The sequence below is a fragment of the Cucurbita maxima genome, unplaced genomic scaffold (assembly GCF_002738345.1).
Source record: "Cucurbita maxima cultivar Rimu unplaced genomic scaffold, Cmax_1.0 Cma_Scf00013, whole genome shotgun sequence".
NCBI classification, from domain to species: Eukaryota; Viridiplantae; Streptophyta; class Magnoliopsida; order Cucurbitales; family Cucurbitaceae; genus Cucurbita; species Cucurbita maxima.
In genome coordinates, this window is record NW_019272029.1 from 619,488 (window position 1) to 635,682 (window position 16,195).

Sequence of the window (16,195 nt, forward strand, 5' to 3'; positions counted from 1 at the left end):
TGTATATCAATTTATCTAGTTATGATATATGTCGTCGGCCATAGAAATAAAAAATTACGAATTTCTCCCTCTCAGGTACGGTCGAACTAAAAAAAGAGTAATATTATACTGTATTCTATTAACAAACTTTATTTATGGATTGTAATATGTATTATCGTTACAGAGTTATATTTATTTATGGATGATTTGAGTTGAGTCAGCCAACGAATGGAACTCGAGTGACAATTCCATCTTCGTTAACCCAAACCCTAACCCTATCGCACCTGATGTCCAAAGTCACCACCCTCCCTTCTCGAACTATGGCTGCATCCACATATGGATTCTCCTTTTCTATCCTTGACCTTGCCTCTTCACCTCTTGCTCCTAGTAGCTCCGGCCACATCATTTTTCCTGCTAAAATTATTGCAATTAAGATTTAATTTTATTTCAGAAATGACCATATAACCAAAGAATACTCTATTTACTATTTTGGAAAAACTTAAAGTTACGAGAATTTATGCTCAAAGTCATCAGAGTCCTATTTATTGACATTTTCACTTACCTCGGCAAAAAAGGGCCATGTCTCTCAATCGGCTAAGGCGTTGGCTTTGGGTTTGGATTAGGGTTAGGGTTTAGGGTATTTATAGAGTGAATGGGAGAAAGGAGGGATGAACCGCCATTAATGAGTGAAGAAGAATTAATGGAAGGGGAGAAACACGACACTTCGGCTTAGGACACTCATGATCTCCATCCTTTCTCTTGCCAAAGCACTTTTGGAAGTTTTCAATTAATTTTGGTTTTGGATCGAGACAAAAACAGTTACGATTTGGATTTGCTTGCCAAATAATTTTGTTAGATAATCATTCGATTTTCTTTTAATATTATGTTAGTTTTTTAGAACTTATCGTTCATTTCCGAAAATTTGTTTTCCTTAATCAAATTTTACAATCATAAATTTAATATTTGGAAAGTTTAGAAATATTTTCATAGTTTAGAAGTGTTTTCATTTTTTTTTTTATTAATTTTGCGATATAAGTTCTGTAATTCTTCTCGATATGCATAAAAAAATTACGAAATTTACTCGGTCGAAAATTCAAATTAGTTTGAAGAGTTTGTACTTAGAAAATGTAGTCAGCTACACTCAATGATCTGATCGTCTTTATTGGTGAATTAGGAAGGATGAACAGTTTTAGTGAACATTATATAGATTTTCACTCCCCATACTTCACCAAACAAATGCACTGTTTGCCAAAGATCTCCATTTCAGCGACTGAAAGCTTCTCGATTCAAGATTCACTATACCCCGACCGGAAACGCATAGAAGAAATGAGATTGAGTTCCGAAGAATTGTTGGCGTCGAATGGAATTCGAATAATCAAGGAACAGTGAGTCCTAACTTCGTGTATTGGGAGAAATCAAAGTGAGTTTCTCGATTCCGCATTCTTCAGATTGTTCTTACGGCAATCGCCATCAATTTATTCTATTCTCGCTTCAATTCTTCGAAGTAGTATCTGTTTCTCTTCCATATTTGACGAATTCGGAAAAATTCGGCTTGTTTTTCTGGTAGTGGATGGAATCCCCACTGCGATCGAGGATGGAGATGTTGTAGAAAACCCTAGCGGGAAGCCTTTGGTCAGAATAGTTTCTGAAGCTGAGGCAATTGCGACTAATATTTCAGATACAGAGCCATACGTAGGTATGGAGTTTGAATCTGAGGAATCTGCCAAGGTTTTCTACGATGCATATGCTTCACGACTTGGTTTTATTATACGCGTTGATGCATTTCGTCGGTCCATGCGTGATGGTTCGGTTGTTTGGCGACGACTTGTTTGTAACAAAGAGGGGTTTCGCAAGTTTAGGCCGAAAAGAAGTGAAAATAGGAAGCCTCGAGCTATAACACGAGAAGGATGTAAGGCAATGGTTGTTGTAAAGAAAGAGAAAACTGGAAAATGGATTGTAACTAAGTTCGTCAAGGATCACAATCATCCACTGATTGTTACTCCTGCCAGTGCTCGTCGAAACATTCTTCTATCACAGACACGGGTGAGGACTTACTTTGATTCACTTTGTGTTCATTTACGCTGAGATTATGTGTTTTTCTAGTTTCTTAACTCATTTTCTAAGTGTTCTACCTTTGATTCAATGATGTACTTCAGCTTTCCAAGTTCATTTGCTTCAAAAAGAACAAATACGTATCATTTTATTTGTTGAATTTCTTTGGTGTGGTGTGTGGTCTCATGTTCTGATCTGATCATTCATCTTGAGCTTTCTTGAATAAATTAGAATTGATCGGAGTCACTATATGGCCACTCTAGACTATAATTTTTTTAGTGTTATAGTGCTTGTTTCAAACCATATTGTGGTTTCCTCCATATGCTTGGACGTTTCTTCATGAACTGTAGTTTTATTGGCAATCTTGGTCTTACTGCCTTCATCTTCCATTTCTTCGTAAGGTTGTTGTAACTTTAGGTGGGGTGGTCCTATGAGTTGGAGAATGAAGCCTTCTTTACAAGGGTGTGGAAACCTCTTCATAGTAGACGGGTTTAAGGCGAAACTTGAAAGGGAAAGTCCAAAGAGGACAATATTTGCTAGTGGGACTTGGGCTGTTACAAATGGTATTAGAGCTCGATACCTAGCAATGTGCCAACGAGGAGGTCCCACGTCGATTAGAGAGGGGAACAAGTGCCAGCGAGAATTCTAGGCCCCGAAGGAGGTGGATTGTGAGATCCTACATTGGTTAGAGAGGAAAATGAAATATTTTTTATAAGGGTGTGGAAACCTCTCCCTACCAAACGTTTTTTAAAATCTTGAGGAGAAGTTCGAAAGGGAAAGCTCAAAGAGAACAATATCTGCTAGTGGTAGGCTTGGGCGGTTACATTCTACTTCCAATAAATCTGGGAGGAGGTAAGGCTCCGAGCACATAAACCATGTCTCAAACAACTTAAAGATCTTGCATCTTATTGTAATGACAAATGTACTCCATTAGTGAACTCTGTCCTAGACAACAAGCTTCACAGTCCTTTGATTTTACACAATCTTCAAAAGCTTCACTTATAGTGAGATATGCTATCTTGGCTTTTGAGGTCGAAGGATCAATCTCCAGCACATGCTCCACATGTTTCTGAAGTGTTTATGTATGTTGTACTGAATCCCCTCCCCCATCCCAAAGGGAAGTGTCTTGATTTTTACCTCCTTTTTCTACGCATGAACTCAGTATAGTGTACAAGATACATTGTTTATATATCTTCATGTTTCTGTTACTATTATTTCAGGATGAGAAAGATGCAAGAATTCGAGAATTAACTGCCGAACTGCAGCTAGAACGAAAGCGATGCGCAGCTTATCAAGAACAGCTTGCCGTGATTTTAAGAGACATGGAGGATCACTCGAATCATCTAGCAAGAAATATAGATGACATTGTTCAAAGTGTGAAGGATATTGAATCAAAAAGCAATACATTTTCAAATAGCTAACAACAGAATCCAAAGAGAGTATATATATTTTTGTAAAATTTTCTATGGTAACTGTTTATATTGTTCATTAATCCTGCCCTTTTCCCTCCCATTTTGTGATTTGTATGGCTACAGTTTAATAATACAAAATGTGAAGAAGACGAAATGAGAATGGATGAAAAGCTCGAAACATTTTGGGATGAATGAAAGAAGACGAGAGGTTTGATTTCAAAGAGAAATGAAAAAACGAAAGGTTCGATTTGAAGGGTCGAAACGAAGTTATTATCACTAAAGTTAATTTTATTATGAAAATGGTTTTTAGAAAATAATAAATGATATAATTATTACGTAGCACTCTAATTTGTGTTTATTTGAATGAAAAAAATTTAAAGTTTTAAGATTAACAAATTTGGGTATTTATATTATTTAATTTTAAATTTGTAGATATCGAGAACGGTAAATTGGAGTGTTCTTGAAAAAGAAAAATCCCCACACTGTCGTGAAAGGTAAATGGTAATACTTTTGAGAAAATCTCACACTACTTGATAGACATTCAAATCCCAGACTGGAAAAGGGCGGCAGACTTCAAATTTCGCTCGAAGATCGATCGAGGAGGAGAAATTGTCGATACCCAGAAGGCAAGCAGATGAGTGGGGCGAGGCTGTGTGGTTTGTTGGGCGAATTGGGGTATTATGAGGGCGCACAGGCATTGGACCCTGACAGTTTCGAATGGCCATTTCAGTACGACGATGCTCGCTCCATTCTCGACTGGATCTGCTCTAGCCTTCGTCCCTCCAACGTCCTCTCCCCTGCTGAGCTTTCCCAGTAACTTCTTCTCCAATTTTCGCCTTTTTCCTTTCTCTCTTTGTTTTTTTTTCTTGTTAATTTGCGAATGTTTGTGATGAGCTTGAATTTTGCTCATCGGCGAGTGTCATTTTGCTATGTCATATCTAGGTATGGGCAATTCCTGGAAGAGGGAAAGCTTTTGGAGGTGAATTCTGTAGAATTTTTCTGTATGGTTTTGTTTTGTTAGAAGAATCGTTCGGTTTTAATTGTTGGATATGTCGAACAGGGGGAGGATTTGGACTCGGCTTATGATAGCATTTCGGCCTTTTCGTCTAGACGGGACAACCAAGACGCTTTTTTTGGAGGCGAAGAAGGGCTGAAGGAGATAAGGTACCATATTGTGTTCATTACTTAATATTGGTTCTTATGTTCGATTTTTACAATCTTGTTTGCAACATTGGTAGAGAAGCAACTCTCGCATATAAATCTGAAGCATTAGAGTTACAAAGACAACTTAGACATCTCCAGTCACAATATGATATGCTTACACGCGAAGCTTCGACTTTGACCCAAGGGAGACGGGCGCGAGTTGCTGCAACTTCTAGTGTCAATGGACAATTAACAAGTATAGATGATAGCATTTCTGCAAGGAATTTAGAGGTATGAAAACAACGAGGTGAACATTTTATTAAAGGATTTCCTCTCCCTACTTACTCAACCTCAACCTGAACCTTTTCCTTCTTTCACTCTTTTTCCGGTAAGGACCATTAATGATTTTCTTGATGCCTCTCCCTATTTTTTGGGCTATTTTCCCGGTATTTAGGGTTAGAGGTAATTCGGAAGTCAATACTCAACCTTAAACCTTTGACTCTATGACCTATTTTTGCTTTCATTGAACTCGGTAAACGAAATCACTACTTCACAAACCTGGACTATTCTTCTTGAAGGTTTTGAGGTGTTTTTGAAATAAAGCTTTTAGGGCCCTATTGGGAAGCCACCAATTAATCTTGACATTTCTGAATTAGTCCTCTGAGCAAGCAGCAGCAAAGGGATAATTAAAGTTATATTTAGTGTCATATTTCCCCCTAAAAAATAGGTTGTTGTAATTCTAAACATTCTCTTCGAGAAAAGTACTTGGTGAATTATTTCGTTCCAAGGCATCTTAAAATGTTCTTTTCTTTTGTAATTTAGATGAATGCTGTTCTTGGAAGGATTGCGTCCACGGCCCAAGAGTTGTCTCATTATCATTCCGGCGACGGTATTATTTTAGTTGTTCATGTACCACTTTTTATGACGAGTTTTTATTCTACTACTATAAGGTTGACTTGGCCAGATATTTTAAATCAAATTTAAGCTTATATCTTGATTCTATGTCATGTGTATGTGTGTGTGATTAGAAAAATACCGTTGCATTTTGCAATACCCCTTCTTATAACATCATTGTCTCTCAGGAAAATGTCATCACCAATCTTTGTTAGTTGTTTTGGAAATTTAATGCTTGAAGAAGTGTTAATATGGTTGTTAAACTCAAGGGAAGGAAAAAAAGGGGAAAGAAAAGAAAACTAAAAAAGAAGTGTTATATGATTGTTGATTTTGTAAGAGGTTCATGCACAAGAGAAAGTGTGGTGAAAACTGTCGCATGAGGTGCTACATGATCTGATATGTTCTAGAGGCTCCTCTTTGAGTGGTTTGTCTAATTGCTCTTATTATTCTTCTTTCCTATTTAATAAGATTGAGTAGGATTGTTGCAGAAGAGGTACATTTAGTTGTCTTATTTCATCTGACTTATAAGTGTATCCAATCCCTGTATGCGTTGTAACAAATGGTTCTAATCACTACTAAGCTTGGGCATCATGCGTGTCCATTTGCTTGGTACAACATTGACACTTCCAATCCCTTAGATAATAGTCCAAATTTAATTCATTTTTGAACAAACTCTTTTCATTTTCATTTTTCTCTTTGATTCCTGCTTGTGCAAGTTCTGAACATGATTGATTGTGCAGAGGATGGTATCTATTTGGCTTATTCCGACTTCCATCCATACTTGGTTGGGGATTCATCCTGCATAAAGGAGCTAAATCAGTGGTTTTCTAAGCAATTAGACACGGTATGCAAATTTTATTTTTAGATCTCTTGACTTTGAAATTGTATAATAGGAACTTTTGGCCATCAAGAATTCACTTTTGACAGATTGTGATGATACTTCTTTTGATAGGAAACATAGAACTGTCATTGAGAAAAAACAAGATTCGAATAAGGGAAGGGAGATTATATTTCCCTATGACCATGCCAAGGAATGACAGAAGAGCTATTTAATTTTGATGTGGAGAAATACCAATGTTTTAAAAGGTTTTTGAGTCTAATGCCTTGCGACTTGAAGCAAGGCTCGAATTGTATCCTAGAATCTTTTGCCTTGTTTGAACATGAGGTTTATGCTTTCATGAGCACACAGAAGCTTGAAGCCTTACGTTCTAAGAAATAACGAAAGACAATAATATCAAATTACTATCTATTTTTTAAAAATATAAAATTTAACTTTAATGGTAATATTCCAGGACATGTAGTTATTCTATGCTACTACTTTTACCATGAAGGCTGACAAAATTATTGAGGACAAAAGTTGAAGTTCTATTTGTGACAGTATTTATACATTTTAAATGGAAAACCAAGTTTCACTGTGAAAAATGGAAGAACACAAAAGAGCATATAAAAACAACCAAGTATAAAGGAGCCAAACGATTAACTATGCAAAAAGAACTCCAATTCAAGATGATAAGGGTTAGCAAGATCCTTGGACAAAAAGGCCTAAATGGATGTGTTAAGCCTAGGTAGAGATCAAACCTCTTCTCAGTCTCTTAAATTCTTTAAAAATGCTAGTATTTTTCTCGAGGCTCCACAGGACAAGCACATCTTTTTTCTTTTCTTTTTCTATTGTTTTAATGTTTTTATCCTTTTTAATGAAAAATATTTATTTCATTGATATTGATGAAATTGCAAATTAATGTGCGACATTCACCAAGCTTCTAGCTTATAATTTCCTTTCGTTGTTTTTGTCCTGCAATTATGGGCAGGGGCCTTATCGACTAGTTGCTGAGGAGGGCAAGTCCAAATGTTCATGGGTGAGTCTTGATGACATGTCAAATATCTTAGTAAGAGGTATGTTTCTTGTAAGCTTTATTTTACCTCTAGTTGTATGAGCTTTTTTTTAGTTTCAGTAGGTATGAATATGTTGAAGATCGTGATCTACTACCTTTTCCTTTGCACATCAGTTATTGTACCGTATGAGCTTTTATAAATTTGAACCACTTAATTAAACTCGTGGGTTTTTTTTTTTTTTTTTTTTTTTTTTTTTTTTTTTTTTTTTTTTTTTTTTTTTTTTTTTTTTTTTTTTTTTTTTTTAATGATTTTGGCAAAATGTTGTCTTTTAGATTGAGGGGGAGGTGAGCGATCTGAGTCCTTTGTCATGCAATGCACTTATGATTGATTTCATGGATTTTTAGATTGCTTGGTTTTTCTTCATGCAGATTTGGAGACATCCCATCATCAACGCGTATCTGAATTGCAAAGGCTACGTTCAATGTATTTATTTCTTATCCTATAGTCAAGTGCATTACTTGCTTACTTGAATTGATGCTTTATTCGTAAGTGATCACTCATGTTGAAAAGTTATTGGTTCTTTAGCCTCGAGAATGTGGAAATTTTTTAAGCATGATTCAAAAGATTTACATATGGTCTGGTTTAATCTTTTATTGAATAAGAAACACCTTCTCATTAGTCCAATTCAAATCGTACATGTTTTAACATGACCTGAGAACGTTTTTCTTCGAAGGATTGTCCAACAGTTTTATGAGTTTTGCTACTTTTATTTTTAATGTGTAACCTCATCCTCTTCTTCCTCTTCTCTCAGAAACAAGATCTAAATGCCAAATCATGTTTATACACTGTTGGCACAGTTTCCACGTCCTTCATCTGGACCATGCTTTTACTGTTTCAGAATTTGTTATGATAAATGGTTATGCGTTAGATTCTAAAACATCCATCATGATTGAGGGGCCGTGTGTTGTTTCTCTTTTGTGCTGATTTACCTTTCATATGGTCTTTTAATACTCGTCTAGTTCTAATTAGAGGTTCTCTCTTTACATGTGATTTCTCTTTAGTGCTTTGGATCTGAATGTATGGTTTTTTTNTTTTTTTTTTTTTTTTTTTTTTTTTTTTTTTTTTTTTTTTTTTTTTTTTTTTTTTTTTTTGCTTTTGTTTACTTGTATTCTTTTAATGATGGTTTGGGACACGTCTTTGTTTTTTTAGTTTTGGGACAAGTGAAAGACAATGGGTCGAAGCTCAAGTTGAAAATGCAAAGCAGCAAGCTATTCTAATGGTTCTCAAGTCGCAAGTTACGTCAGACGAAGCCCATATTCATCTCGATCTCCATTCTCTGAGGTAATACTTTCGAAGGGCATTAATTATGATTCAAGATCTTTTAGGTTTGTTTCTAACTGTTTAATACCAAATTTGGGTAGGAGGAAGGAATACATTAAATAAAGCCAACATATTTAAAGAGGAATGTTGTTAAATAATATCAAATTTGAAAGTTAAAGTTGAAATTTCGTAAAATTAAACTTATTTTTGAAGACTAATCAGAGAATTGAGAAAGATTTTGGGTTGAATTTGTCTTTTTTAGTATTTTTGTGGCAATGTATTAGTTTGGCATTCTAAAATTCTATGTGGTCAATCATTTTACTTGTCTCCAACAGATGTCATAGATTTGGAATTTGAAGATTGAAATTAGATGCATTTACTGGATTAGCTAAATGATGTTTATTTTCTCAGGAGAAAGCACTCTGAACTGGTAGGGGAACTTTCAAATCTTTATGATAAAGAGGAGAAATTGTTATCTGAGGTTTGTACATGAATTGAGCCTCAAGTTTGATCTGCTGTTTCTGTCCCCTGACTGTTTTTTCTGCTTATTTGTTGAATTCCTCTCATGCAGTTTTAGTTGCAATTTAGATCATAGCTATTCTTTTTGTTTATGTTACTCTATTTTTAGATGGTCTATCTTTTTGATTGGTGATTGTGTTTGGATTTCTAGGGTCTACCTTACGATGCTTTACCTTCAATTAGTTCAGTTTGGGATGGAATTTAAACTTATTCAATCTGATAATATCCGAGACTATTGTAATTAAACCATGATTCTTTTTTCTTTCATTACTAGAGCATTTCATTCACTAGTTCTTATGTACCAATGCACTATCAGCATTTGGCCAATGAACTCCTATAGAGCTCATCCCAACTCCTAGGGTGTATCACGGAGAATCCTTTGTACTCATATTTATTAGAATTGGTGAGCAATTCGGATTTCCTCAATAGCTTCCAGTCTCATATCTTGATTCTTCAATTTAATCAGCGGACTTTCCTTTTCTTTCTGTAGTAACCATACTTTTCAAAAAAAATTGTTGTAGAGCATATGATATAAGTGTTTTTTTTTAACAAGAAACAAACATTTGCTCAGTACAGTAATCGGCTCCTTCCTCCAGTCTTATCTTATTGGTGCAAAATGATACATGTTGATTGTGTAACTCTTATCTAACTCCATTTTTCCCTTAGACTATTCCTGATCTTTGTTGGGAATTGGCTCAATTGCAAGACACGTACATTTTGCAAGGTACGAAACTACTGTAGTCTTTTTTTTTTTAAATGTTGGATTAGTATTAGTATTTTTATTATTATCACCATCGTCAATGATTCTAATGTAGCTTGTTATTAAATCAATTAGGTGATTATGATTTGAAGGTCATGCGTCAAGAGTACTACATTGATAGACAGAAAGTGGTATGCTCAATATCTACTATTATGTATTCATGAAACATAGAACTTACATGGTATAGATGTTTTTTCCCCATGAATTCATGGTTGGCTTGAAACATTCTGAAGTGTATGTTTATGGATCATTATTTGGGATTCAAAATTTATGTTTCATTTTGTTTGCATTTTTTATTTTCATATTTGTGAGTGTCTAGGCTAGTTTGCATGTATAAGTGGAGGGCATTCCAACTAAAGGCTATAAATTGGAAAAACTCAGATTTATTATCTATATGTTTCTAAGTTTCGTTACATAATCTGGTTTCTTTCTATCCACAAGGTATACGAGAGAATTCTAGCCACAAATTTTGACAATTGGACAAGGAGCTATGCTTATATAAGATCAAATAACCTGATTTTGTACTGACCTATTCTAACAGCATCAATCTTTCTATAGATTAAATCGAACTATCAATTTCTTGGTCAAACTATTTTTTTTTTCAGAAAGGGAGCTAGATTTCAGTGTACCTCCAGTGATTGTACGAGATGTCAAATTTTTGGGACATGTTTGTGGTGATTTGTGAAAGAAATTGATATTTATCTGTATTGGTATATAACCAGTCTTCCCTAAGCGGATGGATGCCTGGAAAATTTGTTCCAAAGATTCATCTGTGGTTATAAAACTAAATGAGGAAACTTTGCTATTATGGAATCAGGGTTTTTGTACCTTCAATGGTTATGCTTCTGTGATTACAGTTTCACAGTTTTCAAAATGTTTTGTATCACCAACACTATTAATTTCGTCTTGCAGTTCATCAGTCATCTGGTCAATCAGCTTGCTAGGCATCAATTCCTGAAAATAGCTTGTCAACTGGAAAAGAAGAATATGCTTGGAGCATATTCATTGCTTAAAGTTATAGAGTCAGAACTTCAAGCATATTTGTCTGCCACCAAAGGACGAGTGGTATTGACCTCATCTTTTAATATTTGTTTTGCAATAATGGAATACTATATCGTTCACTCTAATTGTTTCATGCATCTAAAATTTTATCTGCTTACATCATTTTTATTGCAAATAATATAATGACGAAGAAATCTGAAGTCTGAGTTCACAATTATTTTTCCTTGATGTTAGCTTCTAATTAATTAATTTGATAGTCTGCCTTCTTTATGGCCATTAATAAAACTCTAGTCTGGAACACATGCTAGTATTTTACCGTTTGAGTGTTCCATGATTATTGTTAATGTCATTACAGGGTCGCTGTCTTGCACTGATTCAAGCTGCTTCTGATGTACAAGAACAAGGTGCGGTTGATGATCGCGATAATTTTCTGCATGGCGTCAGAGATCTATTAAGCATACATTCAAGTAAGGATAATCTTCCATTTGAACATCCACAGTTTAAATTTAATACAGGTCTATTAAGCATAAAACTTTTTAATTGACTTGTACAGATATCCAGGCTGGAGCATCAACTTATGTGTCTGCTCCCGGTATTATTCAACAGATATCTAGTCTTCATTCAGACTTGAGAACCCTTCAATCTGATCTTGAGAACTCTCTCCCAGGCGACAGAAACAGATGCATCAATGATCTGTTAGTATCTTATTCCTTTGTACAAGTGTCAAATCCATATATCTGTCATGCCTTAAGTTTTTTTGTGCACTTAATAATATTCAAATGAAGCAATGGAAGTCTGATGGCTGACTCTGGAAAATTATTGATGGACCAAAGGAATAGCCATTGATCATCTATTCACACTTGTAATCAAGTACTAGTGTTGAAAACTGTTTCATCTATAATTTAAGTGGCTTTAACTGATGGAGGAGCCAGTGTTTAAATAAAGGTCAAGATATGGTGTGGAGCTAGTCTTTATTAGCTGAATTTTCAAATAAGCACAATCGCTTAAGAAACTATTTTTTCGATGTGTACTAGTCGAGGTAAAAAAGGATTGACAGTATGTCACTGAAGTAGATCACGAGTGATTGTAAGAGAATTTTGTCGAGTCAGCAAGAAATCTGGTCTATTCTTCTGGCTTCATCTTAAAAAATTGTTTAAACATTAAAAGCTTGTAGCTAATGCAAGACATTAGCTGTCCATTTACAGAGGATGTAAGGGCACTAACCTCTAACAAACAAATTAAGTAACGAAAACCCATTAACAACAGCTAAAACCAACTTGAATGTCAAATAAACTCAAAAATACAACTACGAAATTATTATTAACTACACTATATCAACAGCCTTTTGGATCTTGGATCCTACGATTTCGTTAACCTTCCTTTTGTGAATTTAGAACTTATCTGAATAAGAAGAGAGAGGCTTCCCTTGAGCTTGGCAAGCAAAAGGAAGCATTAAGGAGGGGAGGATCTATGAGCTCACTAGAGTTACTAAGTCTATTTAGAGGGGGCAGATTGACTTATGAGCTCTCACATTGCAGATTACTGGATTGTGAGTTGTATGTTGGTAATTGTCACCATGCTGAATTGTGTGTTGATATATTTTTTTCATTGTAAGAATTGTCTAGTTCTTAAATCATCTTATGACCGATCGGTCAGCTTCAGATCACGGTTAATGTGTTTCATCTTGTATATACCTGTCCACTTCATGTTCCTTTATTTTTTTAACTTTTTTAATAATAATAATAAAGGATTCTTTCTATTATTAATTGTAGGTGCTCTCTTATTCAAAGTTTGCAGCAATTACTCTTTGCCTCTTCTACAACTGCACAACCAATACTGACGCCACGGGTATTGCTCTTATCGAATGCATATTTTAGTTATCCTTGTATGAAACTGGTTGGAATCATTGTACACCCATATAAGACCACATATTTTTCCTTTTTTCAAAACATCAAAACAGGATGTTCAACACTTTGAAGTCTTTGCAGTCGTATAAGTTAACCTGGTCTATCATATTGTTGCTAATTATGCCTTCATTAGTGCATCTAGTTTGTTCCATTTGTGTTTAGATTGTCTTTCTGTCTGTGATGTGCTTTCATTTTTGCACACTTGTTCTTCATTTTTGGACATTTTATGTTTTGTAGGCCTTAATGAAAGAGCTGGATGAGATGGAAAAGATAAACGCCAAACTATCTTCTGCAGTTGAAGAGGTTACCTTGGAGCACTGTAAAAAGAATGAGGTAATTTTTTCGTTTCCCTGTCTTTCATAATCTTTGGTTTTTACTTACCGTACTTTTTTTTATATTCATTTTAGAGACTGGTTTATTTAGTTTTTCTTAATGATGAAAAAACTAGATTTTCATTGAGAAAAAATAAAGATTACATTGGCATACAAAAAGAAAAGTCCACAAAAAGGAGTTAAACTACAAGAAATGGCTCCTCTAGTCAAGATGAAATAAGATCGAGTGAATAATTACAAACGAGCCTAGAAATAGGAGGCCAAAGAGAAACAAGGAATCCAACAAGTGACTAAATATCGCTATAAGATATATACCCTTGTTTAAGTGGTTAGAAGTTCGAGGTTCGAATCTCTCCCAATCCCATAGGTTGAACTAAAAACTATAAGAGTCTTGCCCGACTTTCCGCCAGTACTTTTACGTAAAATGTGAATTGGAAGCGTACTGGCGCACTTTAATTGTACATTACCATCGCGACATGTCTGACTTACATTCTACTATGGCATGCAGATTGTAAAACATCACTCTCAGGAAGTTGGGCTACAACGACGAGTTTTCGTTGACTTCTTTTGCAATCCTGAACGCCTGAGGAATCAAGTTCGGGAACTGACTGCTCGAGTTCGAGCCTTGCAAGCTTCATAGTTGACATCATTTGTGTGTATATATATTTGTATGTAACTGTTTACAATACATCGCCTGGGAATGCTTGATTGCAAAAGCAAGGTTAGAGATTTAATATGACAAATGAAGTGTTTTGGCAGTGTGAAGACAATCATAGTTCCACTTGTGGGGTTTTTTTTTTTTTTTTTGGTTCAAAATGTGAGTGGACAAAAGGGGAGAATAGAGTGTGAGAAACCCCAGAAGGAATAAGAGAGTGACAAATGAGAAAGAAAAGGAGAAGGTGAATTGACTCTCACACTAAAGACAAATAACAATAATCAATATGTTCTTGAAAAATTATTCAAATCACAAAACCCAATGCCAATTCCAACCTCTCTCAAAACAACTCCTTTCGTTTTCGTTCTCTTTCAAATATGTTCTTTTTCATTCGAGAAAAGTATCCAATGAAATGAGGTAGAAACGAGAGGCCAAAGATGAACATTTATGAGCTTGATTCTTTATAAAGACCCATGTCCACGATTTGGAATTCGGATCTGCATCCCCTGCGACATGATCATATTACTTATGATATATACAAGTCCTAATATGCTTCGTCCTTGCTCATATAAATATCCTAAGAAGATTATTTTTAAGAGATCGCTCAACATTGAATTGCTCCAAGCAAAACACTCTTAACTATGAAGTTTTTATAATTAAACCAGTGAAAAAGAAAGTGCACCTTAAGTCTTCCTTAGTTATACTACTTTCAGGATCCCTCTCATTCGAATGAAGTCCCGATTCCTTCTTTACTACGAACTTAAAATTAAAATATATAGGTTTATAAATTTGCGTGCATGATGGCTATGGGAAAGTTTTTTTGAGATTAAAAAGTCTTATAAGTGCATCATGATTATGTGAAAATATTGAATTGAAAAATGTGAAGTGTAATGTAATGATTACAAAGCAAGAAAGACAAGAAAAAGTTAAAAATACAAGTTGGGCCCACCTTCAAACAAAAGGGTTCTTACATTTTTTATTGAACAAAGAACAAGAAAAAATAGTGCTCATCACTCTTCCCCTCTCAAATATCTCTAAATTCTTATATTTCTAATTTTTTTGCATTCAAATTTGTCTTAATCATTAAATAAAATCTTGTAATATTACAAATAAATTTCTCGACTCTCAGTAGTTAACCAATTGACTTTGAATATACATTCGTCATTTGATGACTCCGACTAGTTCTATGTCCTTTCTGATATGACCAAGACAAAAATCATTTTAGAATGTTTTGTCTTCACTCACGTTTTCCTATAAAAATCCTTAAGAAGTCACTCAACATAGAATTGTCTCAAACCGAACCTGCTTAAACTTGAAGTTTCACTTTCACATCTCCAAAAATGTATGTTCCAGACAAGACATAACTTAGTTCCTCACGGAAACTTGTCGTCGAGATAGATAAATACGTTAGGTTCCAAAAAACACGTTGTTGTTCGGATTTAAAATCCCGAAAAAGCGTTCTACAAATTTCCAAAAAGTTTGTTTGAGTGCATTATGGTTATGTGAAAGTTTTATAAGATGAAAAACAAAGTCAGCTATGGGCATCATGATTGTGTGAAAATTTTCAAATGATTAAAGTGAAACATAATGATGGCAAACCAAGAAAGCCATCAAAAATTGAGCATCAAAGTCAATACATACCTTTTCCCTAAAACTATAATTTCTTATATCCCTAATTATCATTTTAACCTTAAATCTTTTAATTTTAAATTTTTTAAATTATAAACATTAATACTCTCAAATTGTGTCACGATGACAATCGCACCTTTGATGGCAGCAGACTTGCGACGTATGCTCGAGTCTCTAGCTTCGGTTTAAAGAAAGCAAGATTTGAGAAATTGAAATTGGTGTTATATGTGATGCAAGCAAAAAGACGACAACAACGGCTTACAGCATATAACTATCTAATGGTAGGGAGGTAAAACAAAATTTAGATTACCATCCATTCTAAGTCACTGCCGCACTGTTTCAGATCTATTTTCTATAAAGAAATTGTAATTAATTTCTATGATCGGTTAATAATATTTTTGAAATAATTTAATTAAAAAAAGAATTATAATATATATAATATTAAAAAGTGGGTTTTAGATAAGACATAAAGTAATTGGATAATAGAGAAGATGGGTAATACTTACATCAATTTCAGTTCCCAAAAAAGAATTACAAGATTCAAAAGATTTGATGAGTGGGTTCTAAGATTATATTATAAATCGAGTTAATTACATAATGATTGTGTCAAAATAATGAAATCATTAATGCTTTTAATGAATAATGTAATGATGGCAAAACAAGAAACCTCTCAATTTCAAACTTAGAGAGTTCCAAGATTCTTCTACTACTCGATCATCATTTTGTTGTTTGAAAAACATTCGTAGAAAATAAATCAT

At 34.5% G+C, this 16,195-nt stretch overlaps 3 protein-coding genes across 4 annotated transcripts; 2 read left to right on the forward strand and 1 right to left on the reverse strand.

Moving 5' to 3' along the window:
- Positions 1–88: 88 nt before the first annotated feature.
- LOC111487932 (glu S.griseus protease inhibitor-like) lies at positions 89–644 on the reverse strand. Of its 2 annotated transcripts, none has more exons than XM_023135439.1 (2): positions 542–644; positions 89–393 (listed from the first exon to the last, which is right to left on the reverse strand). In XM_023135439.1, the coding sequence occupies exons 1-2, from the start codon at positions 558–560 to the stop codon at positions 197–199; spliced, it is 216 nt and encodes a 71-aa protein (XP_022991207.1). In that variant the 5' UTR covers positions 561–644; the 3' UTR covers positions 89–196. The 2 variants fall into 2 exon arrangements, with proteins under 2 accessions (XP_022991207.1, XP_022991208.1); XM_023135440.1 differs by having other exon boundaries at positions 89–390; positions 542–643.
- A 400-nt stretch (positions 645–1,044) lies between these two features.
- LOC111487929 (protein FAR1-RELATED SEQUENCE 5) lies at positions 1,045–3,536 on the forward strand. The gene is made up of 3 exons (XM_023135435.1): positions 1,045–1,399; positions 1,547–2,022; positions 3,252–3,536. Coding segments are annotated over exons 1-3 (678 nt in total). The 5' UTR covers positions 1,045–1,398; the 3' UTR covers positions 3,453–3,536.
- A 437-nt stretch (positions 3,537–3,973) lies between these two features.
- Positions 3,974–13,950, forward strand: LOC111487928 (AUGMIN subunit 3). The gene is made up of 18 exons (XM_023135434.1): positions 3,974–4,256; positions 4,386–4,422; positions 4,504–4,607; positions 4,682–4,877; positions 5,409–5,475; positions 6,221–6,324; positions 7,289–7,373; positions 7,742–7,796; positions 8,523–8,654; positions 9,045–9,114; positions 9,819–9,876; positions 9,988–10,043; positions 10,825–10,977; positions 11,270–11,381; positions 11,468–11,609; positions 12,687–12,762; positions 13,059–13,154; positions 13,662–13,950. Exons 1-18 carry the CDS (start codon positions 4,078–4,080, stop codon positions 13,791–13,793), a joined length of 1,854 nt encoding a protein of 617 aa, XP_022991202.1. The 5' UTR covers positions 3,974–4,077; the 3' UTR covers positions 13,794–13,950.
- The last annotated feature ends 2,245 nt before the right edge of the window (positions 13,951–16,195 follow it).